The sequence below is a fragment of the Pungitius pungitius genome, chromosome 17 (assembly GCF_949316345.1).
Source record: "Pungitius pungitius chromosome 17, fPunPun2.1, whole genome shotgun sequence".
Classification (NCBI taxonomy): domain Eukaryota; kingdom Metazoa; phylum Chordata; class Actinopteri; order Perciformes; family Gasterosteidae; genus Pungitius; species Pungitius pungitius.
The window spans coordinates 15,269,472-15,293,271 of NC_084916.1; the positions used below are offsets into that span (position 1 = coordinate 15,269,472).

General features: G+C 48.0%; 1 protein-coding gene across 1 annotated transcript in view; it reads left to right on the forward strand.

The window, feature by feature from the left end:
• Nucleotides 1-23,800, forward strand: part of LOC119219615 (retinoic acid receptor beta-like) — a 58,467-nt gene that overhangs the window by 20,019 nt on the left and 14,648 nt on the right. The window contains exon 3 of the mRNA XM_062558514.1: nucleotides 13,288-13,661. Coding sequence (XP_062414498.1) covers nucleotides 13,403-13,661 — 259 coding nt within the window. The 5' untranslated portion in view covers nucleotides 13,288-13,402. The remainder of the gene's footprint in view (nucleotides 1-13,287; nucleotides 13,662-23,800) is intronic.

Genomic DNA, 23,800 nt, shown 5'->3' on the forward strand with positions numbered 1-23,800 from the left:
ACAATGCACCCAAACTAGGTGGCGTAAATACATGGATTTTAATCTATGATGCATGAAATAATGTGTATATCACAGAAATAAAGGTTCAGGTTTAAATAACGGATGCGTCACGCCCACAATCTGAACCGCAGTGTCGCTTCATCGATGCAAACGAGTACAGAGAAGCAGTCGCTGTCTGTGAGAATCGTCAACCTCCAACAAAGAACAAAAGCATGAGAGTAAAGTGGGAATCCAAGGCATGATATAGCTAAGTTAAAATGTAAAAACCAAATTTTCCCAATTTGCTTTGAATTTCCTTTGAATCTCTCAATGTGTGGGAGCATTACGGCGTCGTTGAGCATCCAGTGTCAGAGTGTTCTGAGGCATCGTGTTGTTTGGCGAGTTATCATCCTACAGCTGTCCTGACATACGGTACATCGTCCACTAAATTCGCAACCCTTCCCCCTCACGCCCTGACAGAGCTGCCTTCACAGACGTCGGCTTGATTTCTTGCGCGTGAAGCACATTTTCTATTTAACATTCTCTCTCCTCGTGTTCCGTCATTGCTCGCAGCTGCCTGCTGCGTTCTGTTCAAATGGGCCAAAATCAATTGTTTCCAGTCAAGTTGGGTAAAGGGGGGGGCGTAGCGTGCCGGAACAGAGAGTTTTTGGCAGATGACGCGAACGTAGCCCCGGCGCAAACATCATCTCCCCTGCCCGTCTGTCTCTCGACTCGTCCTGCAGCGGAATGACTAGCGGACCGGCGGCGTCTCGGCGCTCGCAGGCCGGCCACGGCCGAGTAACGGCGGGGGCGGGGGAGGAAGATAGAGCGCCTCTCTGCTGCCGCCTTGATGCGTTCTGCTCCCGGTGTCCCCCATATACCATCAGCGAGGGGCGCAGAACTGCCACATGCCATGCTTACCCACCCCCCCCCCCCCCCCCCCGCACACACACACACCATCATGCGCCCGGGGCTGCATGCATTTGCATGGAGATAATGTTGATCAAAGCAGGCTTCCCCCTCCTTCTCCTCAACGCGTCAATTGCACAACATACGGAAAGACTCACAGGGATTTCGGCTGCTGCAGAAATATTTGTGGAAGGTTTGGAGGGAGTGTGACGGAGGGGTGGCGAGGGCTCTGAACGATGACGTCACCGGGCTGAAGCACCGCAAAAAGACCTCGACTTGCTGTGGAACTGGTGGGGTATGATATCACAGAAAAAGGTATGACGACTCCAACGCGTTCATCCATCATCCGACTGATTCAACGCGACGGCGTGCGGGTTACAAGGGGGGTGGGGGTTGGGGGTTGCCGCCATCGGCCCTGGTTGGCCCTCCTCCCAACAAGACAAGGACATAATCATTTTGTCAGAAAGAAACAACCAAACAAAGAGTTTGATTAACCCTAAAACCCTTCATTCTTAATCAGGCTATATGTTGTTTATCCGATTTTTCTTCGGAAGATGGTGGAGACCAAAACCGAGAAACTAAAAGGAGTGTGACTCGCATCATGTGACCACACATTTCAGCAATATGTGCAACTTTTTGTTCACGCGTTCGACGCGCCCATGTGATTTTATATCACAAAAATCAGTTCATGCTGATTTAACACAGCGCGACAATGAAAATGAATTAGAATGAATTTCCCCTTGTAGAAACAGTCGCAGCGAGGCAGACACACGTAGTATTCCAAGTACACGTGCCAACACATGTTCGTCTTCAAGAGATACCAATAAGTCATCTGTTATCTCTTTGATGTGACGTCTCATGTAGAGATTTCTAGAACACGTCAATGCATGCACGTCAATATGAAAATCAAAACAAGCTTTTATGTGTATATCATATTCTGGATTATCAGCTATAAAATCAGATAACGATGATTAATTAGTGGATGCCAAATGTTGGCTGGTAAATGTAATTAAAACTTTTTTCAACCTTTGTAATTAAGTTAAAACCCATCCACCGTCCTCCTGCAGGCTCCCTGTGCAGCCCAAATATCTGAAATCGGACCTCCTGCTTCCCTCTGCCTCCCGACGCTGCCCTAATGCACCAAGTCTGATGTCCGTCCGTCCCGCCTCCCGCGACCGGAGTCGGTCTGGGTGCGTCAGGTGGATACAGCGTGCGGCCTGCTGGGAACCGCTGTGCCGCGCCTCAGTGGGAAATTTTAATGATGGCGGGGCGGTTGGGCACGAGTGCTGAAACGTCTGCATTAGGAGCCGCGGCGGCTTGGCAGGCGGCGGCGGCGAGTCCTTGGAGAGACAGACGAGGAGCTCATCCAGGGGAGGAGAGCTTTGATCAGCTCCTCTTATTTCCATATCGCAATATGCCAACTACTCTTCCCGCTAAATGAAAGACGACGCGGATTATGAGTCACTGGGCTCGAGCAGGCAGAGCTGCACACACCTGCTTCTCGGGCAGAAGAGGAGAATGATGATCCATTGTGCCGTTTGTTTCATCCTGTGCCAGAGCAGCGTTATTTTCACCAGCACGCATTGTTCATGCAGAGCCTATTTTAGCATTTGGGCCTTGAAGTAGTCATTTTTGTACGATTGTGCCATATATTGGGCTTACATTGTAGTCAGGTGGGTAAAAGAATATATATGCTTTTTAGTTTATTATTATTCAGTCTTTGCTAAACATCACTATACATATTTTATAATTAAACTTAATGTAAAAAAAAAGCATAGCACATAGTTTCCTAAACTTCAGCATCTAAGTATAGACAGACTTCCCAGCATGCATTGTTTGAGAAAAAAAATTGCAGAGCCCCTCCTTTTTGCAGTAAAAATACTTATACAATATATAATGGAAATGTATATATATTGACTTTAGTTACACAGCACGCTAAAAGTTGCCCTCCACCATCGGAGCGTTGGGACCCAACAAAGGAACCTGACATGCACTGGAAATGCAGACGGCGTCACCTCCTGCATTAGTGAGAGTACCGCTGCACCCACGCGTGCACGTCGTGTGGAGCATTGTGCTGCTTCTCCTGTGAGCAGAGCGCACGCCTGCTGGTGCAGTCTGCTTCTGCTTTGGTGCAGAGAACAAGCTGATGCACTATTCCACAGGGCTCCAGCATGCATTGTGTGCTCCTGGCATTGGGGTATCGAAGTGGGGGAAAACATAAAAAAAAACGGGAAGAGGCGTCAGCGTCTGCGGTGAGTAGACACAGCGAGCTGTGACAGCTGTATGACCCGCCATTCTTTTTTTTTCTTCTTTTTTTTTGTTGCTGCCGTTAAGTGAAGATGTTTCCCAAAAAAGCCCGGGTTTCTCCATCTTTGATCATGGCCACCAGTCCTGCGCGCGCGATGCTAATCTGCACCGCTTAATGTTCCCTTTTGTCTCATAATAGAATCGAATGGGATGGAGTTGTCCTCCCTTTCTAATTGGTCCACGCTCCGACACCCTCAAAGGAATTTTCTCCAACGCGGTTATGCCACATCACAGCATCTCACAAAACCCCCCCCCAGCTCCCCCCCCCCCCTACCCACACCCACTCGGCCGCTGAAACACAAACTCCACCCGCCCCACTTGGCCCAGTTTTTCTCCGCACATCTAATCCGTCACATCGTGGCGTTTGCTTGTTTGTCCTGCGATGATGGCCGAGATGATCACCAAACGAAGTGTGTGTTGTCGGGGGGGGGGGGGGAGTCACTCGCTGACAGAATGAAGGGATTTACGGGGGGGGGGGGGGCTTTGCTGCCTGTTTTCAAATCCTAAATGAGGCATGAAAATGAGTCAACAAACTCCACTCCAAAGATACGGAATTATCATAAAGATGACAGAAATATTCTAATGAGTTCCCCTGTCACTCGCGTTAAATGTGTGACATCTGTGTAAATGGGAGCATGGCGCATTCGTGAACCAGTGCAGATTATTTTGGAAGCCTTTCATGCACGCATTGTGCATGATTAGTACGGCTCAAAGTCATTACTGTGACTTTGATAGTCTCTAATTATAAAGTGAATTCGCCCGCAGATTTCGCTCTTCTGACGTCTTGTTACCAAAGTCCCCACTGGAAGAAAAATCCCACTTACACCAACAAACATCTGTCTTTTGTGTTCAGTGGGAAAGGTTAGAATCCGCATCTATTCTGTAATGGAAAAAACGGGCAGGTTCGTTTTCACCCATTTTCTGTCCCGCTGCCACGTGACGGCGAGGTGAACATCTAAGAGAAGTGCTGCGTTCAAAACACTCCTCGCTATGTTTTGGTTGGAAAATGGTATTCTCAGATCTGTCGGGTAGTCTCACCTTCAAGTGTCATAACGTTCAGCCATTTTTAAGAGAAGGCAGACAATAGACTGGGTTTTGAAGTCGACCTTGATGCATTTATAATGTGAAAAAGTTTGACTTCAGGAATATCCAGACGCTGCACTTGTTTTTCATTTTTTTCAAAAAAGATGTACTGGTTATTGATATGCACGTCAATATCTTTGACAGGCACAAAGACAGAATTCTTCACATCAAATATTGGGCGAGACCACTGCGTCAAAGTCACACTATTTTTACCCACATGCGGAAATTCACTAACGGCCCCCCTACCTTCCTCAGTTCAGATGGAGAGGCGAAAAAGCCAAATTATGACAAAGCACTATTATTACTCCTTTTGAAGTTTTCTCTCTCGATGTTTGTGTTGGATCTCGGCTCCAAAAAACAACAACTCGGCCCCTCTCCATCATCCCCCCCAAGTGCTGTCGCCATGTCGGGGCTCTTGGGTTTGTGCCTGGAAACCTTCTATGGCGGCAAATCACTGTCAAAATTCGAGAGCGCAAATAAGGTCCATGCGTGGGCGTAAATTAAAGATCCGTTTTAACGTTTTATCTCATAATTTCGACTTTCTATCCCCTTTCTTTAGTGCGGAAATGGGCTTCTGTGGTTCTGTGAATGCATGAATTCAGCCAATCCAAAGACGGGGTTTGTAACCAATTAGATGTAGAGATACCATGGTGACTGGCCCCGCCCCCTTACCGTCAAAAAGAACAACAGCGAGAGTCCCAGAAAACACCTTCGAGCGCGAGGAGAGATTAGCCTCGTGACCAAGGAGGTTCAAGTTTCATCTACAGGCGCGCATGGACCTTATTTGCGCTCTCGAATTTTGACAGTGATTTGCCGCCATAAACTTCTTCCTCCTCCACAACATGTTTTCATGTGTAAGCTGTAGCATGTAAATACAGTGTTGAAAATGGGACTAACATTGTGGTCAATAAAAGTTATAATAAAATCAGAAAACGATTTATTGCAGTCTGTTGAGTCCGTCGAGCCGGTGGAATTGCCTCTGGTGGCAACACTAGCAGCCACAACAAGCTAACACGCTAACAAGCTAACACGCTAACAAGCTAACACGCTAACAAGCTAACACGCTAACACGCTAACAAGCTAACACGCTAACAAGCTAAAACGCTAACAAGCTAACTCGCCTGCCAGTTGGGAGCGAGTTGGCCAGCCAATAAAAAAAGCAACATCGTCACATACCAGGATACCGTCAGAATCTTTCTAAACATCGTGATATGGATTTTTGGTCATACCACCCAGCCCTAAACTTGGTACAGACATTCATGTTCCCCTCAGGGTCAATACTTAAGTATTGTTGATCGTAGCTCAAAGCAGAGCTTTGTCTTTCTTAAATTCTGGTTCATTTATCCATTGATCTTCTACGCATTTAACATTCTGACTTAAACATTTGACATATTTTTTTACCGGGTGGTTCAAAGGGGGCTTTGGTCGGCCATGGCGTGTGTCTACGATGTTGTTGTGGCGGCAGCACAAGGCATCTGTACAAGAAATGACAACCATCAATCACTCCGTCTGTGACGAGGAGCAAGCGAAAGTCACTCCTTCCGTTGTTCAGGTGGTTTGTTCTCAAAGGAGTCGATTGAAAGGGGCCGAAGCCCCTTTTGAGCCGGACCTCTGCATCATTTGGAGTTTTAGCTCGGTTTGCGAAGCACGGATTCACCGCGCCTATGATCCCCTAATCCCGACTGAGTCCATTTAACAGCTTGTCGCCAAACGAACGCCGGTTTCGGGGTGACTTTGAAAGCCACAGAGCTCGGTTCCCTCCCTTATTTCCCCCCCCCCCCCCCCGCTGTCTGGTGTCCGTCTCCGAAGCTCCGCAACGAGCGTCGTTATGTCACGAAAAATAAAATGGGGCCGAGTTGAGGAGTCAATAACGTAGACGTGTTCAGAACCGGAGAGTGTTTCTCACGAGAGATGAAAAGAGAACATAAACAGACACAAAGGCAGAGCTGCGTCCAAAACTAAGCCGTTTACGACAGCTATTTAATATTCATCGGGATGAATCTGCCAAACTGTGTGTGTGTGTGTGTGTGTGTTATTAGTTTTGGCCCCTGAGCCATCCTGCAAACTTTTTCTTACATTTTCTATCTAAATTTGTAGCTTCCATTCAGCGTTCCTTTCTCGGCTCTCGTCCCAATTTACATAAAAATTGTGGTACACGAACCTGGCTACTGTCAAGCAGCCGCGGGGACTGAGTGTCTGAGACAGGTGCGAACAAAAGAGCGCCGCGCACAAGACGGGATTCATCCAAAAGAATAATCCATACGAGAAGGAACACAAACGTGGAGTAAACAAGGATGTTTGTGCAATCATGTGCAGATCCTGCAGGGGATTAACAAAGAATAAAAAAAAAGTAGGAGCTCACATTTGTGTCTGTGCATAAAAATAAAATAAAACTGTAGAATCAGTTTGAAAATCATTATTTTATTCTGATTTTTAAGGGTTTGTTGCTAATGTGGTAACTGGTCTCCGGTGGCGCTGCGTGCAGTCGGTGACGCCTGCTTTTTTGGGGGAGCTGCCGGGCGCTGAACTCATGCACCTTCTGACTGGTGAAACTGCACCATTTCATCTGATGTCTCATGGAATAACCATGTACATGCAGTAGAAGGAAAGTCTATTCACTGATCTGGTCTCCTTTCGCTCATGTAGGTCATATTGAGACACGAGTATTTTAAATTGGGACCAGTTCAACGGTCCACACAGTAACTTTAAATGACAATGTCCTCGAGTACGTCACAGATTGTTGTGGGGAAGGAATTACCTCCAGCAGCTCATTCCACAGGTTTATCGCCGCTTCAGTCGCATCTATAATCTGCTTGCAATGCATCGCCATGCTCCTCAAGGAAAGTGTTACCAAAAAAACACTTTCTCAGACAGAAAGTTTTTGCTGGAGCTGGTGAGGAGGCAGAGCTAATTGGACGGATGGAGCTTAAATCGGGACAACAGCGCCATTGAGGACATTCTGTGCAAAGCAGACAACAGGATGCTGAAGGGGTGAGGTGAGGAGGGGGTGGGGGGGGGGGGTCAGGAGACAAAAGACAGAGCCCGCCGACTGTCGCCAGCACAGATCTTACAATTAAGGTGACGAGCCGAGCTGGTTGACTGTCTCGAGCGCATGAGGCCGAGATAAAGACTTTGTAGACGTGGGGGGGGGGGGGGGGGGGAGGAGGTGGAAAGACCTCTTTTCAGCGGAGGACGTAGCGACCCTTTAAAGGGTTTCTCTCCAAATCTTAAAAAAAAGGGGAGCTTGTGTCCCTCTAACGTGCTGCGCCTCCCCCCTTCTTCTGTTGGCATCTGATCAGGCACTGTGCTTTCCTGAGCCCGTTTTTATGCCGAACCCCACTAGTTACGCAATTATGTAATGGCCCCGTCCTTTGGCCCCCCCCTCCCCCCGATGAAGAGAGAAACACAAAGCGCAGCAGATGTCAGAGTGCAGAAGGAAGCAACGTTTGTCCGTCAGCAACCCGAAGAAGCAGCGTGTTTCCCTAGTTACGAGCTGTGAAACGCGCGTCATGATCAGCAGTGAGTTCTTGATTACTGCTTCGTTTTGGTGTTGAGGACAGCTGTATAACATTTGGTGCAGCATGGCGGTCTGCCTTGAGGATTTAGACAGCATGTTGTTGCGGATTCAGGGCTCTGTACAGTAGCTGTTACTGAACTGAATGCACTGCTCCTTTTTCTTTTGGTGCTCTTGTGAGGGTCATTAGTCAAAACTGCAACTAAGCTGCAGGATCTTTTTCACGAGTTCCAATAAAATGATTGGCCGGGCATCTTTTCGTTTGCACCAGATATCACAAGGTTTGTTAAAAACACGAGTTTAGACGCTGCCACGATAAAAAACAGGAGTTTGTTATCACTTCCATGAATGAACAAACTGGAAAAAACTGTGAAATTGGTCAAGGACCAAAATCTATGTTTTGCCTTTTGTGGATGAAAGATGATGAAATACTCAAAGGCTGCTACAGAAGGAAGACAGGAAAACCAAATGAAAGGACAAGACTATCTCTAACAAACCAGAACGGGTCCATTGAATGTTTTACACATCGTGTACTTCAATTCACACCACAGCTCTTTGGATAAAACGACGGGGTGCAGTGAAAATGCCGCTTGAGTTTAGGAGCAAAATGATATCAATATGTTTTTGTTTTTTTAAAGTATTGCCATTTGTGTGATCGACTTAGTGGAAACGCTTTAAATAGATTAAATACCACAACAAGCATTCATTTGACTTCATTTCCTGGTTCGATAAATGACACAAAGGCTGCGATTCCATATATTGCGATAAGCAGGGCGGCGTTTTGTCATTTAGGAAATCTTGTTTTAGGAACACGGACATTTTTTTGTGTAGAATACACCATGATTTTTATAAAATGTGAGCACTAACGGAACAATTGCATCTGCATTCACATTTTTGTGCAAATCTTCCAGCCGGGGAATCATTGCAGAAAAGGTACTTACTCAATATTTTCATTCATCCCTCATCATGTGTTTATTGTACCAAATCCTGAACTCCCTTAATAAGACACTTATTAAGAGATTTGGCATTGCTTTTTGTTTATGTGCATTTTGGAAGAGAGTGGAGGATTTTCTGAAAACGAGAAAGAAAAAAAAAGGTATTAGTATATAATTCCCAAGTCTTTTGTGCCCATGGAGGAGCTTTGTCAGGTCTGAAAACTCTGAGCGAAAGCAGTGGCTCAGGAAGTTAAACCAACAACTCTGCGTGACTCACATGTTGCAGACCTCTACATCGATTAGTTATCGATATCCGATGACTGTCATCTGTTTCTTCGATGAAAAGCTGAAGGTGCCTGCTTTTATACATACAACACTTGAGGAAAGGATGCAGATCGTCTCTCTCTCTCTCTCTGTAACCCTGTTGATATCCTTTAGATGTATCTCTCATCTTCTCTGTATGGACATGGTTCCACTCACCAACCTGCAACCATAAAAGCACTTTAGACTTTTACAGTACGAGATAATGAGCATGTACAGCTTGGCTGATGTCTTCTGTGACACAGAGCGTCTTTGTGACTCCCCCGTTTGCAGCAGCCGTGGGTGCGCGTGAATTAATGAAACGAGTTGCACCCACGGCGTCTACGCAACACCTCAGAACGGGCCCCCAGACTCCCAGCAGGAGCAGCGCCGCGCTCAACATGAAACACAGAGAGAAACCACCCCCCATCACCCCCTCACCCCCCCCTCCCCCCGCCGCGCATCTACCGACATCCAAGCAGCTCCCTTCATGGAGCATGATGAATAATGCACGGCGAGGGGCGGCCTGGCAGCAGCTGTATATATAATGAATGTAATGTGTTTGTGCAGTTTGTCTGATTAGGTGACGCCCGTCACATATCTCGTCCCTTAAGGGTGCAGGCGCCGCTCTCTTTGATTTTCCCTGCAACTGAAAACGATGAGAGAAATGATTTTGCCATTGATCTCGGTAGTGACGGATGCACAATCAATTGTTGTCACGCCGCGGTCGGGGGCCCCCCCCTCCCCCGCCCCCCTCCCGCCATCTGATGGATGGCGCTGTCGATACCTGTATCGCCATTCAGGTCTATTGACCTTTCTCTGAAGCATGTTAGTACCACTTGGCCCGGTCATTATGGCTCTGATCCAGATGCCAGAGGTCGACATCGGGGGGGTGGGGGGGGGGGAGTCTCCATCCATCACGAGGGAGGGAGAGAGATGAGGGAGAGACAGCAGAGCGGATACAAAGGAAACACAAGGCATCGATGAAGATGGAACATGTACAGACGCAGGTACAGCAGGGAATGTAGAAACAGAGGTTGAAACATGTGTATTAGGCCAACAAAAAAAAACACAGAACCTGCTGGGAGAACCTCCGACTGGGTCCAATTCACGTTGGCATTGCATGTATTTCGGGAAAGCTCAAGTTCTCTGTGCTTCATGCCTTCACTAAACCAGCTGATTAGGGTGGAGGCCGACTGCATCCTCAATGAGAGGCTCGGTGGTCCGATCCCCGGCTCCGATGTCGATGTGTCCCAGGGCCGGACACTTAACCCCATTGTACCAGGGGGGGTGTGAATGGGTGTACGGTGACATGTATTGTGAAAGTGCCTTGAGTGGTCCACAAAGGACTCGACAAGTACGAGTCCGTTCGCGGTCATGACCCAAAAAACCTCTTTTTACGCCACCGAAACGTTGCGCTCGAGTTTAAGAAAACTGCATGACGTCACATGTGGTCACACGAGAAGGTGGTTGAGTTTCATTTGGTTTCAACGCTCCACGTGCACATGTGGTAAATTAAACTCGCGTCATGGTACCCCTCCGCAGGCGTCACCTCCACACGCCGCCGCTCTAACGGGTTGATTCTAACGTCTGCTATTTTTATTCCGCTCGCTGACTGCTCTGTTATCGGGTTTCCGTCCGCCGCAGGAGCGACATTTCTAAAATTAAGCCTCATGAATTATTCTTGCATTGCATTGCCTCTCGCTTCTGGGGGAAGGAAGGACATTGTTTTGAGAGCAAAGATGCACCGGCAGGAGAGTAAGAGTAAGTCCTACTGTGTGAAGAACACCACTCCAGAAGAACGCCTCTTCCCCCTCTGCGTGTAGCCTCTATTCCCTTTAACGTGTCACATCATTAGAGCAACGCTTTCCACCATCCAAATGCCTCCGTATTACACGGGCCGCCGCTTGGAAGCATTAGCACGACCGTGATAATTCCACTCGCTACCTGTAAAGTGGTGCATTCATTGTGCTTTCACAGGATCAACAATAATTATGTAAACAAAAATAATGACCGTGGTCTGTGGCTCATCGCTGACCGGCAAAAGGTTACTGACTAATTTCTGCAGCGATCCGGAATGATTGTGTCATGGAGGTGCAGTTTGTCTCAGACTAGAGACACAGCGTCGCCATCGCTGCAAGACGAGTGCACAAGATGCACAACTACGACTTTGCTCGGCGAGCCCTTGTCCCACGCATGGTCTCTGTGGGTTTGATGCTTTTATCCAGAACAACTTATTATAAGCGTTTAGTTTAGCCCAAAAAACATTTAACATATTTAACCCCTCGTTTTACGAGAGCAGAACGCTTCGATGACCTCCTTTGCAGAGCTGTGCAGTCGCTGGTCATAGTTTTGTAAAATACTGTGCAGCTTAAAACTCACGGGTCTACAACTCATCTTCTGGGAATCCGGAATGCAGAATAAAAAGAAGCCACAGACTTCCGTTCAATAGGAAATAATGTGGGTTGACATCTCGGAAGGAAGTTGTGTTTCAGTAACTTTGTTAAATGCGTCATGTTATTCTCAATATGCCATATATACCATGAGGTTTGAAGTCAAAGGATTTAGTTCCTCTAGTTATTCTAGTGTATCCAGGACCCTCTGCGCCGCCTCACGTGGTAATGTTGCTGCAACATCAATTATAACCTCTTTTGCAATCTTAAATGGCCCATTTCTCATCCTTTCTTCCTCTCTGACGGAACTATGCAGCCTTTCTTTTTAAAGCAAAACTGACGATTCCTATAAATAAGATGAGAACCTGCTGAGTGTGTGTGTGTGTGTGTGTGTGTGTGTGTGTGTGTGTGTGTGTGTGTGTGTGTGTGTGTGTGTGTGTGTGTGTGTGTGTGTGTGTGTGTGTGTGCTTCCTCTGTCAATCTTGACAGCAGGGAACCCCGGAGTGAGAGGACTCCATGCGCACAGCAGTGTTAATTATATTCAAATGGGATCCTCGCCCCCACACATAAGATTGTAGGGAACATAAGCAAGTATCTCCTTTTGCCCTCAAATACATTTATTTTCCTGTTTCTCCCTTAATGTCACCTTTTACTTTGCCGAGTTTGTGTAAAAACACATTTAGTAGAAGTGCTCCTCCCTCCTGAAACATGCATGTGGCGCCTATCCTGCTCGACGCTGCATTCATTCATTCATCTTAGTTCATAACACAACTGCGGGACCTTAATTGCTCAGCAATTCACACGTTAAAAACCTTTTTGCACATTCAAAGTGGATCCAACGTAAGTCGAGAATACGTTTGCAAATAGAACGAAATAGTAAGAAAGTGGCAACTGCCGCACTGGAATTCACGTTGACTCTTCTGACTCGGGGGCGGGGGGGGGGGGGGGTCACAGCAGAAACCAATCACATCGTTAATGGCGTCCCTCCCCTCTTCTCTGCCCTCCACCTCCGCCAGTGTTGCAGTGTGGTTGTTAATTACAAAGTGTGGCTACACATCACTTGGATGGGCCCCTGGCTGCAGATCAGAGAGCTACGAGCGCCGTCCCGCAGCAGCAGTTTATAACGCCGTTAAGCAGAATTCAGCAGTCTTCAACCCCCCCCCCCCCCCCCCCCCCCCGCTCATCTTCACCGGCTCCCCCCTTGTGGAGGAGAGTCATTTTGTGGATACAAAACCAGATGAAAGGAGACGATGTGAAGGAAGAGCTGGTGGACTTTTCACATTTCACTCGATGGCACTGTGGAAGTTTTCTTAAGTGGGTTTAGGTTTCTTTCTTGTTTTTTGTTTTTTTTCTGACATTCAGATTGAGGAAGGTGGACAGACAGACAGACAGACAGAGAGAGCTTTAGATAACTTAAAAATCCGTCCCACTGGTGAAGCTACAAGGCATTTCAGAAAAGTCCTCTGGGGACCATGAACGTCTGTACAGAGCGACTCAGGATTTTTTTTTGGGGGGGGGGGGGGGGAAGTCTGGGGGAGGTGGCTGACTTACACTTACACTGCCATCCTAAGGCCATGTGACCCGCGAGGCTAGAAACGGTTCAGTTTCAAATAGTCCCTTAGGCAAAAGGGATGCGTGTACTACCCTAAAAAGTACCTTTCGGACAACGACACAGTGTGATGAGCGATGTGTATGAACAGCCGGGTTGAAAACAAATGGGGGGTCGGCCTGCACTGGAGGTGTGAGGACCCCCCCCCCCCCCCCCCCCCCACCCCCCCCCCCCCCCCCCCTGAGATCTGCAGTGACGGACGCGGAAATCGCTAATGTACAGTTTGATGCATGGTTAACGCACGCGTTTGTGTTGCAGCGTCAGCGGAGCGGGCCCCTGAGCCGACCCCCAACCACCGCGATGCATCTCTGGAGCGCTCGGGTGGTGCCACACCTGCTCAGACGCACTAACCCCGCCGCCAGGGGTTCACCCGATGGCCGCCCAGCCTCGCAAGCCTCAGCTCGCCCAGTGCTCAGCGCGCCCTTCGCCCGTCGCCGCCATGAAGACCGCCAGCCGCGCCCAGCCCCGCGGCAGCCCCCCGCTGGTCCAGATGCGGCGCTACGCGCCCGGGGTGTATCCTTTCCTGTTCCCGTCCATCATCAGCTCCCTGCCACAGCTGCCGCCGCCGCCATCGCCGCAGAGGCTGCAGGTCCAGGCGCCGTCCAGCAGCGGCAGCACACCCTCGCCCGTCGGTGAGTACTCGCCGCCGCTGGCTGCCCGCGCACGCGTCCCAGGGGGCACATTCGTGAGGTGAATACTCGGAATCCTCCAAAAGGTCGCGGCCTTGGAGAGGAACAGCAGGTGAAACGTATGCACGTGGCAGGTGAGGGGGCGGGGCCAAATATGTTGGTGTCGGGGAGTACAGCTGCGTCTCGTGGCTCAGACGGAGGCGTGTGAGAAATGCTGCTCGGGGCTGAGGACTAGACGTGTAAATACGGAATAAACGTCTTTGAGGAGAGGTGAGGCAGCCAGACCTCGGGGCTACATTAGCCGTTAGCTTAGCATAGCCCGCCCCATCTCTGACAAAGCTGTCGCAAATCAGGTTGTTGCACCAAGGGTAACGTGAGCACCTGGACTTGACTATAAAGGTAATGTGTGGAATGAATATGATAATAGTTCTAATAATAATGAGGGCGATGGTGGCGCACGGAGTAGTGTGGGGTGCTGGGAACCGCAAGGTCGGTGGTTCCAATCCCCGGCTGCTTCATGTGCCATGTTGAAGTGTCCCTGATCGAGACACCTAGACCCCAAATGCTCTCCATGCAAAATGTAACGCATGGGTTACAATGCAATGTAAGTCGCTTTGGATAAAAGCCTCAGTTAAATGACATGTAATTCATGTATTAACTGTACTTTTCAGTACGAGGGGCTAAAAGTCAATCCATTTATTGTTAAGTCTGACACTAAATACAATTCTAGTATGATGAAAATCTTTTATTTCTTTCTGAACATTAAAAATGGAGGTTTTGAGGTGTGTTTTGAGAGGAGCTTCAGGTCGTTACACGGGGAACACTAAGGGGAGCAGCCCGGTGAATCATGGGAAGGAGATTTGAACACAACAACAGACGGACTGAAGCCATATGTTGACTGCTGCTGTTTTCAACTATTAGCAAGTCGCATTTACTCCCTCTCACCCCCTCAGAAATCTGCTCCGAGATGAAAACCAGCAGGCAGGTTCACCCGGGGGTCTTGTGGGGGGGCGGGGGGGGGGGGGGGGGGGGCTTCTTCTCCCAGTGAGGAGCTCAGGTGTGCAGCTCTTTGTGCTGCCGAACTCTGAAGTGTAAATAGGCCCAAAGCAGAGAATCGGTTTCCATACTTGATGTTTTTGTAGAGCGGCGTTGTGGTTCAGAAATTTGCCGTATTTGATCAAACGCGATTGTTTCATCTCATCCATGCAACCAGTGAGCGATCTTCAAACAGTCTACAGTGTGAACTGTCGATGAGTATTTTAAGCCTTCCCTTGCTGCAGTGGTTCTTAGCAGGAACCAAGGAGCCTTTTGTTTAAGACAGTGTGAAGCCGCCGCGTTTTTATCACCTGCTTGTTTTAAAAAAAGATTTGAATGCAAAGATGGTTGAAAAGATTCAGGAAAATGTGCATCCTTTATTCCAAAAACTGTTTAACTATCCATTTCATTAAGTTCTGTTCATCTATTTATTTGTTTGGTACTGAGCTAATATCTATAATAATATATAATATCATAAGGCCTGTTACCTGTCACATTTTTAGGCCCATTTTGCCCCCCCCCTTCTGCTCATTTAACTACATTTTAGTCCTATGTGAAACGCATCGAAGGACTGAGGTACCTTTCATTAGAACTTACAGAGGCAGGCAAAGGATAAACTGTAATTGTGCATTTTTTAACGTTAATCTAACCAGATCCCTCTGTAATCATCTTTTAACCTTTGTTCCCAGTAGTGACTCATAACCTCCAGGTTGGACAACCCTTAAATAAGATACCCGAGTGTCTTCGTATTGCAGGTTTACCTTCAGTAGACTCGAACCATATCAAAAGCTTAAAAATACCAAGCAAGCTAAGCAAGATGAGAAGAATATCAACACGTTAATGTGATGTGATGTTAAAGTGAAGACATCAAATATAGAACCATAAATATATTTAAAAAAACAATAACAAAAGGTGAAAAGAGTACAGATGCCGTCTTCTCCTTGATCATCCTTTGGTGTGAAATGGACTAAAGTAACGACATTAGAGACGAAGCAATAAATGCGAAGCTGTCTGATGCTGATGCGACTGAACGCGTCTGAACCTTTGGATGCAAGAACAAAAAAAACCCCAAAACAAACAGATGAAACAAACAGTGAGGTAATGAGCGCCGCCGCTGAATGGGGTTCTTTGGACTAGCACAAGCGATCTGGGACGTTGCGGCGTGTCCCCCCCCCTCCCACCGCCCCCCCCCGGGGAACGCGCTCAAACACTCGCCGTCCCTGGGTCAGCGGCCCGGCCGCCTTCCGCCTCCGCTGGGAGACTGGCAAAAAGGGAAATTAGCTCGAACCCCCCCAGGGGCCTCCAGACGGGAGCGAGGGCACGTGCATGTTTTGAGGGAGATAAATAAAAAGAAGGAATCGAAAACAAAGGAAAGCTTGTAATGAAATAATGTTGTTTTGCAGCCATTCTCTTTGACGGGCGTCCTTCGAAAAGAGACGTTTGTACTCCAGCGGTGCTCGTCTGACTGGCTCCAACAAACCGAGCAGGTCTGCACACTGTGTACGTTCATGTCTCGCCAAGATGAACCGGAACTAATGGCTGCGTCAAAAGTGATAAAAACATTCATAAATCTGATCTGAAGTTGTTATGATTTGTGATTCAATGTGCAGCACACACTTATTGCATGTCTGTCTATACCATTTAAACAAATTTAGGCATTTAAAGTCAAAAGTTATTACTAGAACCGTTGTATTTGCTGTTTTTTTTAATCTACAAAGTTAAAGGACGACACCTGCTCCTTAAAGGTCAGTTTATGCCAAAATATTAATTAGATTTTAAAAAACAAGTTTAAAACACGTCCAACCCGGATGTGACCTACCTGCACACGACCCCCCCCCCCCCCCCCCCCCGACACGTCCTCAAAGCCGTCCTCTGGCGCGCTCCATCGCCCAGAAAAAGGCGGCTTTCCCTCCGCTCTCCCCCGAAATCCAGCTGGCAGCATCAGGCCTCCAGCAGAGAGAACGTGAATGTCAAGGCGCACGCGTCAGATCTAAAGGAAGCGCGTGAATGCTATTTTTTTGTATAAGGTCAATTTCACAGATGCGGGTTGGACGGAGGCGGCTACGTGGCTGCAAGGTGCAGAAGGCCGTTGTGATCTGTTCATTATTAACTGATACGAATGCAAAAGAAACGGCAAAGAAAAAAAAAGCTCTGTGGGCAGCAGTTATCTCGACAGGGAGAAGGCAGACGAGGTGGTGGAAAGGTTTTCCTCGGGGGGGCGGGGGGGTGATTGATGGCTCAGGCGAACACTCGAGGTTCTGGGTGGAACAAAAAGTGTTGCGTTGACTTTCTTTCAACTTTGATTCTTTTTAGCCCTCCGCACCCTCCATTAGTGAACCATCTTTTGTCTCCCTTTAATTTGAGAAGATGAAGAATGAGATGTATAGTTGAACGCCAACATGGTGCCACGGTGGCTCCTGATGCTCCGGGTTCCGAAGAAGTGAACTTGGCCTTCATAATTAATTCCCCCCCCCCCCCCCCCCCCTCCCCCGAGTCTTTTTCTTTGAGGTGATCTCACACACACGTCAACACCAAAACCGCCTCATGTCACCTTTGGAAGCAGCAGCGTTTTGTGGTGATGAAAAACGCACAAACGCTGTCTTTACGCAACCCACTTAACGCGCTGATACGACATGTCTGCCCCTTCCCAGAGAGATGCGTCCCCTCCTCCTCCTCCGCTCCCCCTTCCTTTGTCTCACTCCAAGTCACTGTCTGCCCCGACTGTGTGTGTCAGTGTTTCCCCTGTTGTTGTTGTTGTTGGGTTTTTTTGTGCTTTTTTTTTTTAGAATCCATCGCAGGGTATTTAGGTCACATGCGGTTTCCAGTGCTTGGCGAGGTATGAATAATGCAGACTTCTCTCATTACACCGCGCGCTAACCCTCTGGATTGAAAATCAATGCGCGCCCAAGCCGCCGGGCGAGCGAGGGCCTCGTCCCACGCCGCGCGCCACAAAGGTTTTAAACGGGGTTCCCAAGCCTTCACGAAAACACAGCGTGCTTCTCATCCGCCGTCTGGAAGGGCCCAACGCGAAGAGAACCAGGCTTCCAACAAAAAAAAAGTACGTAGAAGATTATTTTGGTCACCGGCAAAGCAGGAAAACCAGACCATTGTCGGGGCCGTATGACTGATTGAAGAAAGGGCTGGGAGTTTTTTTTTTTTTATTTTACCCCCCACTGTTTCCAACCTCTCAGTGCACTCCCTCCCACGGTTCAACCATAGTTCACATTGCATTGCCAGGATTTCTCCACAGCCCCCCCCCCCCCCCCCCCCGCCACGCCCCCCTCACTGCATACATGCTGCTTGGCATTCCACACATAGCCCACAACGTGTTTACCACATGATCCGCAGTTTTCTCTCCAGGTTTTGGAAAGGTGCCCAAGCCGCTGGAAGCAAACACCAGCAACCCGCTGTGATCGCATCAGACAGGTTTTGTTTCTTAATGGCGAAGGATTTTTTATTTTTATTTTTTTTATTTTTATTTTTTTAAGGGGGAGAGACCCCCCGACATCTGGCACACATCTGGAGCAGTTTAATTGAGAGGCTCAGTCTGCAGCATCAATCCGCCTCGTGTGTGGAGTTGTCAAGACACTTCAACCCTCTCCTCCTCTCTGGCGAAACGCCCAAAATGGTTAATTCATAAATGGTAATACTGAGAAAAAAAGAAAAAGAAAAAAAAAAAAGCCGCAGCAAAACTAATTGGGGAAAGCTTCAATTCAAAAGTACATCTTGTGGTGTTTACTCCCCAAAGCAATAAGCAGCCTGTGATGCGCGGCGTCTCGATTACAGAGCTTACTGTCATTTATTGATATGCGATTTCATTGCAGATTGAGAACAGGGGCTTTTCGCATTGTGTCTTGTGTCTCAGGATTTGCTCGATGACGGCGAAGAGATTGTTATATAATTATATTTTTGGGGAGAAACATTTTTGTTACTTATTCAACAAACTAACTGGTCCTAAAAACAACGGTAAATATCCAACCGCTACTCGATGTGCGGCCCCGCCTGTGGCCGCGATGCCTTCTCCACGGTAGCCGCCCGTAAATCAGGAAAATGGCTCCTTTTGTGTGTTCATTAATAGGCACAACATGCGTCAATACAAAAAGCCCAACTATTCTTTGAATGGACTTTGATTGAAAGCCGGGCTTTTTTAACAGCCGCACTCTTTTTCTCGCCCTGTAGCGGCTTGTCTAGCTGTCCGCGTTCTTATTTATTACCCCCTTGAAGATGAGACAATGAGAGAGAGAGAGAGAGAGAGAGGCCTCGCAGCACAAAGCCGCCGGAGAGCATCTCATTGTTCCACGTGGTTCGCTTCTGGTTCGGCGGCGGCGGCGGCGGCGGTGGGTGGCAGCGGATCGGAGGAGGGGCCGCAACAAAAAAAAAAAAGAAGAAGAAGAAGAAGAACCTAACCGTGGAGAGTGGATTTCATCAGAGGAAAGGCTTGTGGGGGAAGGGAGCACGAGAGGCAGATCCAGGAGTCAAACACGGACTCCCCAGTGCTGAATTTGGTTCAGATCTGTAGGAAGCTTTACCGCTTACACTCGGGGTTTGTTCCCCCAAAAAGAGGACGCAAACACTCTGGAACGTGGCCGAGGCCCGGGGAGAATTATGAATGATTACAGGAAGTGCATCCTGCCGATTTCAAAGCGTTTCTTCTCGTTCAGAATTGAAGGGAGAAAAAAAAGGGCTTTGGAACTGAGGGATATTCTGACGCTACCCACAAAGAAGCTATTTAACCTGCAATGATGAGGCGGAAGGGCCCAAGTCTGCACTCGGAGATAAGTTGGACGGATGAGCCGGAGCGCTGTACTCACTGCTAAACAGGGCCGCGGAGACTCCACAAACATGCAGCCAGACTCTGAAATACACACAGGTGTAGAAAAACACAGAGGATATCAAAGGGAACGGCATGGGCAAGCACACGCGTGTGTATACACACACACACATACAGGCTGTATTGAAAGGATGATGCAGGCTTTTTGCAGCCAGGTATTTTCACACCAGCCTTTAAACCTCACACCATGTATATTCCCGAGATCTGGGGATTATGGCAACATTGCCACAAGTTTAAAATAAACCCCCAAAACTTGCCTTTCTGATCCATTCGTCACATTTCACAGACCGACTCCATGGTTCAAGGTTCAACTTTGACCTCTGGCCTTGACCGTGCATTCTTTTATCCCAAACAAAACCTGATGCATGTACTGCATGTACTTTGGTAACCCGTTGGGAAACGTCCATCACTCAATGTCAATGCCAATCCATGTGCCCAATAAACAATAAACAATGAATACACAAAGAGATCAAACGTGTGATTCATCGCGCGGCGGCGTACACACCGAAAGGGCCCGTGTGCGCTCCGCGTCCGCCCCCGGTCGAGCCCTTTAGCGTAGACCCGCTGCGCCGCATTTGCCCCCTAAACCCCCCCCCCTTCCCCCCCTGCTCACCACTTAGCTCCTAGCTCGTCAATTACATTACGGCGAGCGCGGGCTCAGCGAGTGAATGCGTGCTGTTTGGGCCACAGCGGCCGGCTGAACAGACCTTAAGTGCACTTTCAGCTGCCGAGAGGGGCATCGCACAGACTGCTGCTTTCTTCGCCGTTATTTGCTGCTTGGCTTCGGGTCCCCGGGCCTCCGTCAGGACACACAACCCATGAACAGATACCCCTGTAATCGAGTGAGTTTCGTCTTGGGGGGAAGCCAGCAGACTGCAGAGCCTCCTCTTCCTTTTTTTTTTGGAGGGGGTGGGGGCTGAGAACACGAACAAAAGGTTGTTTATGTGCGGAGGCTGTTCTCTCATAGAGGCAGCCGGGTAAGCGCTGTCTGCTTGTGACGGCGCGGGCTTTGAGAGGCGCTAAGCCCGCGTACTCCTGGGCTCTGACGAACGGAGGCAGCAGCGCGACTGATTAACAAACGCCGCACGCACGAGGGAGACAAAAGACAAGCGGCTCGGTGACAGATTCATACTTTTTTTTTTCAGTGGCGTTCGAGGAGACCGAATATACAGAGTAGTGATAGATAATTTTTTTTTAATTTTGCATGCTATTTGTATATCAGGACCATAGAAATAGAAAGAAGCCTGCGGTGGTGTTTTCAAACAGTGTTAGCATCAAAGCTCGCAAGCTAGCTAACTAACTAGCTTTCCGTTAGTGTGGTAGCTAGCGTGCTAATAACACGCTGCTACCTTTTTAATGCTGCACCGTTTACAGATAATAAGCCCAACAAAGGGGAATTTTATCTCATTTACTCTGTCTCTCGACGCTTTTAGTCGTTGCTAAACCTCACATCAGAGAGTCTGCGACTTGACGTAAGTCGGCCTAACTAATAAGGACGTTGTCCTGCTACGACGGTCGGGATGTCAACCATTCCCATCGTAATGGCCGCCGCTCTGACCGCCCTGCTGCGACATTCTAAAAGGGAACATCAGCTCTATTCTTGCTCTCTGGTCAGGGCGATTTCACAGGAGAAAAACTATACTTATTCAGTCAAGCTATTTTCTATCAAAGAGATAAGTCCCTTTGTCCACCCCCCCCTTCTTACTCTCCCTCCAAAGCACTCTTGATGCCTTTGGCAAAAGACCTTACCCGGTGGATCTGAAATGGAAACCCTCCCCCAAACCTCTACAATGTCAGACTTAAGAGAGTTGTGTGCAACAATATGGCCACCCTTTTTAAAATGGCCATTTTTGCACAAGAGTGAAAGTAAGCAGGATTGGAACTTTTCTCTTGAGATTGCTCATTATTCCCTTAGCTGTACATTTATTTTCGGGTGCAGTCAGCGCAGCAGAAGTCAAGCTGTGAATCCCTTTTCATTTGTTTGAAACTTAATGCAACAATTTTAATATCCTTGATTTTTACCCAAATTCAAACATTACCTTTGATCCTCAAAGCATTTATTTTACATAGCATGGCTTCTAACTAGCTCATATAGCTTTAGACAAGACAGCTTGAGGAAGACAAACCATTGTGATCCACAAAAGGGAAAATGGAGACTTGTAGGCCCACGAGAGAGAGAGAGACGAGCTGAACGAGCTCAGCGGAGGCGGCGGTTCATTGGAGGTGAAGCGATGGTAGTCATCCTTTGGGCAGGGCTCTAGTCCGGGTCAGTGCTGGACCTCAGGAAGGCCCTTCTGCATTCCTGTCCTCTGGGTGACCCCCCCCCCCCCCCCCCCCCCTCCTCTCGGCGCCCACATTGGAGTAATCAGTCCCTGTCAGCACCTTGGTTATGCTGCATGGGCTCAACCCAGTAGATGTGAATGGGACGCGTAACAGCACCTGATGAAAAGTAAGTTGGTTTGGACGAAAGGAATCCCTTTGAGTTTCTTTTCCCTTTTGTCCAGTTTATTTTCTCAGCTCTGTGTGCTGCTTTCTCCCTCGTGGGCATTTCTGTGTATCAGGAATAGGAACAAACATTTAGAAGGTTATCATCGTGAAACCAGTGTGGATGTTAGTGGAGAAGAAATACCGGCGTTGATTTGGTGGGATTGGTAATAAAGACAGCGGTGTATATTTGTAAAGTGTACAACCAATTATGTTAAAAACGACTAATAGTTTGTCCATTTGTATCCTCTTAGAAAACACAATTTTAGATTTTTGTGACGCCAGCAGCCCATTTATCACCACACGAGATGTCGCCAGATAGAATGTGAGGCATCATTTGGTCTTTTACTTTATTCACAGATATTTTAAAAGCTGGACTGTTTCTAGAGTAATGTCTCTTTATGGTGCTAATTGAAAAATATTTAATGGGAGTTCCTGCATCAGCACCAACTGAAATCACTTCATGTCAATGTGAAAAACAGAGAAACACAGTTTTTTTAAAAAATACGGTTGCCATGTGCATTACGGCTGTAGAGTCCGTGTTGTTGTTGTTGTTGTGTTCCTGTAGCGGGATGTTCGGAGTCCTTCTCTGCACACTTGTGGGGAGAAAACGGCAGAAAAAGAGCTCGCTGAAAAGTATTGATTTTTCTGGCACCACCCTGCTTAGATTAAGAAATGCCAATACGAGGATTCCACCCCGACTCTCTGGTTCACGTCGAGTTCACATGTCATTTTCTATAATTCTGACGAAATCAAGATGCTTAACTGTGATGCGGTTAGCCGTGCCGGGCCGCCCTCGGGCTTTCTGATTGAATTAGGCGTCTGTGCTCTGCCATTTGGTACCAGCCTGAAGTATTCCCAACACTTAATGGGGGCACAAGTTATTTACTGTTTTCAAAGATGGGATTTAAAAAAAAGAAAGCATACTGCTGTTCATAAATTCAGTAATTAGGAGTCTCGCAGCTAATGTAGGGTTTACTTTATGCGACTTATGGACGTAATAGTTCAGCGGATTTCACATTTACATTTTACTGATTTTTTAAATCGGAGCCCAGCTAACCGCTTCCAACCGCTCTCAGTCTTTATGCTAAGCTAAGCTCGCTAAGTGAGCGAACGCACCCCCCGAAATGTTGAAATATTTCAATTAGATGCTATTCAATTTAGCGTAATGCGTCGAACAAAACTTCTGACAGTCATTATATTTGATCGTCTTCACATGTTTTGGTGAGTGCGTAAGTGCCCGTGTGTGTGTGTGTGTGTGTGTGTGCGCGCGCGTTCATGTTCGAGATGGCCATCAATGGGAAGAGAGCGGAGGGAGAGATCAGGCAACCTCGTGTGCTAATCCCTGTGAAATCACGAGCCCCAGGGGTGGGGGGGATGTGAGGTGGGGGAGATAGGCGAGTGCCTCACTGATCAGTCGGGCTGTGGCTCACCGTGTGAAGCCGCCTTGAATGCCCGGTAATCCTTCCCAGAGCCACGGAGGAGCCCGGCTGACTGACGGGAGGCTCCCCGGATCCCGCCCCAGCAGCGTCTGGGGGGGGGGGGGGGGGTGAGGGCCGAGGTGACGGCTTAGTGGGGAGAGATGAGGAGGAGGTTGATGTCGCCGGCAAAAAAGCATCGCGAAAACTTATTTTCATAGGAATAAGGGCAAGTTACTCCACTTTTATCATAATCATCTACGTATATTTGCATTATTGTCAAGGCCCAAATAATGAGTCATTGTCTGCAGAATGGTCGATGCTTTCTTTTTACTAGAAAGTTTTATTCTTTCCCTACAAAATAATAGTTTGGT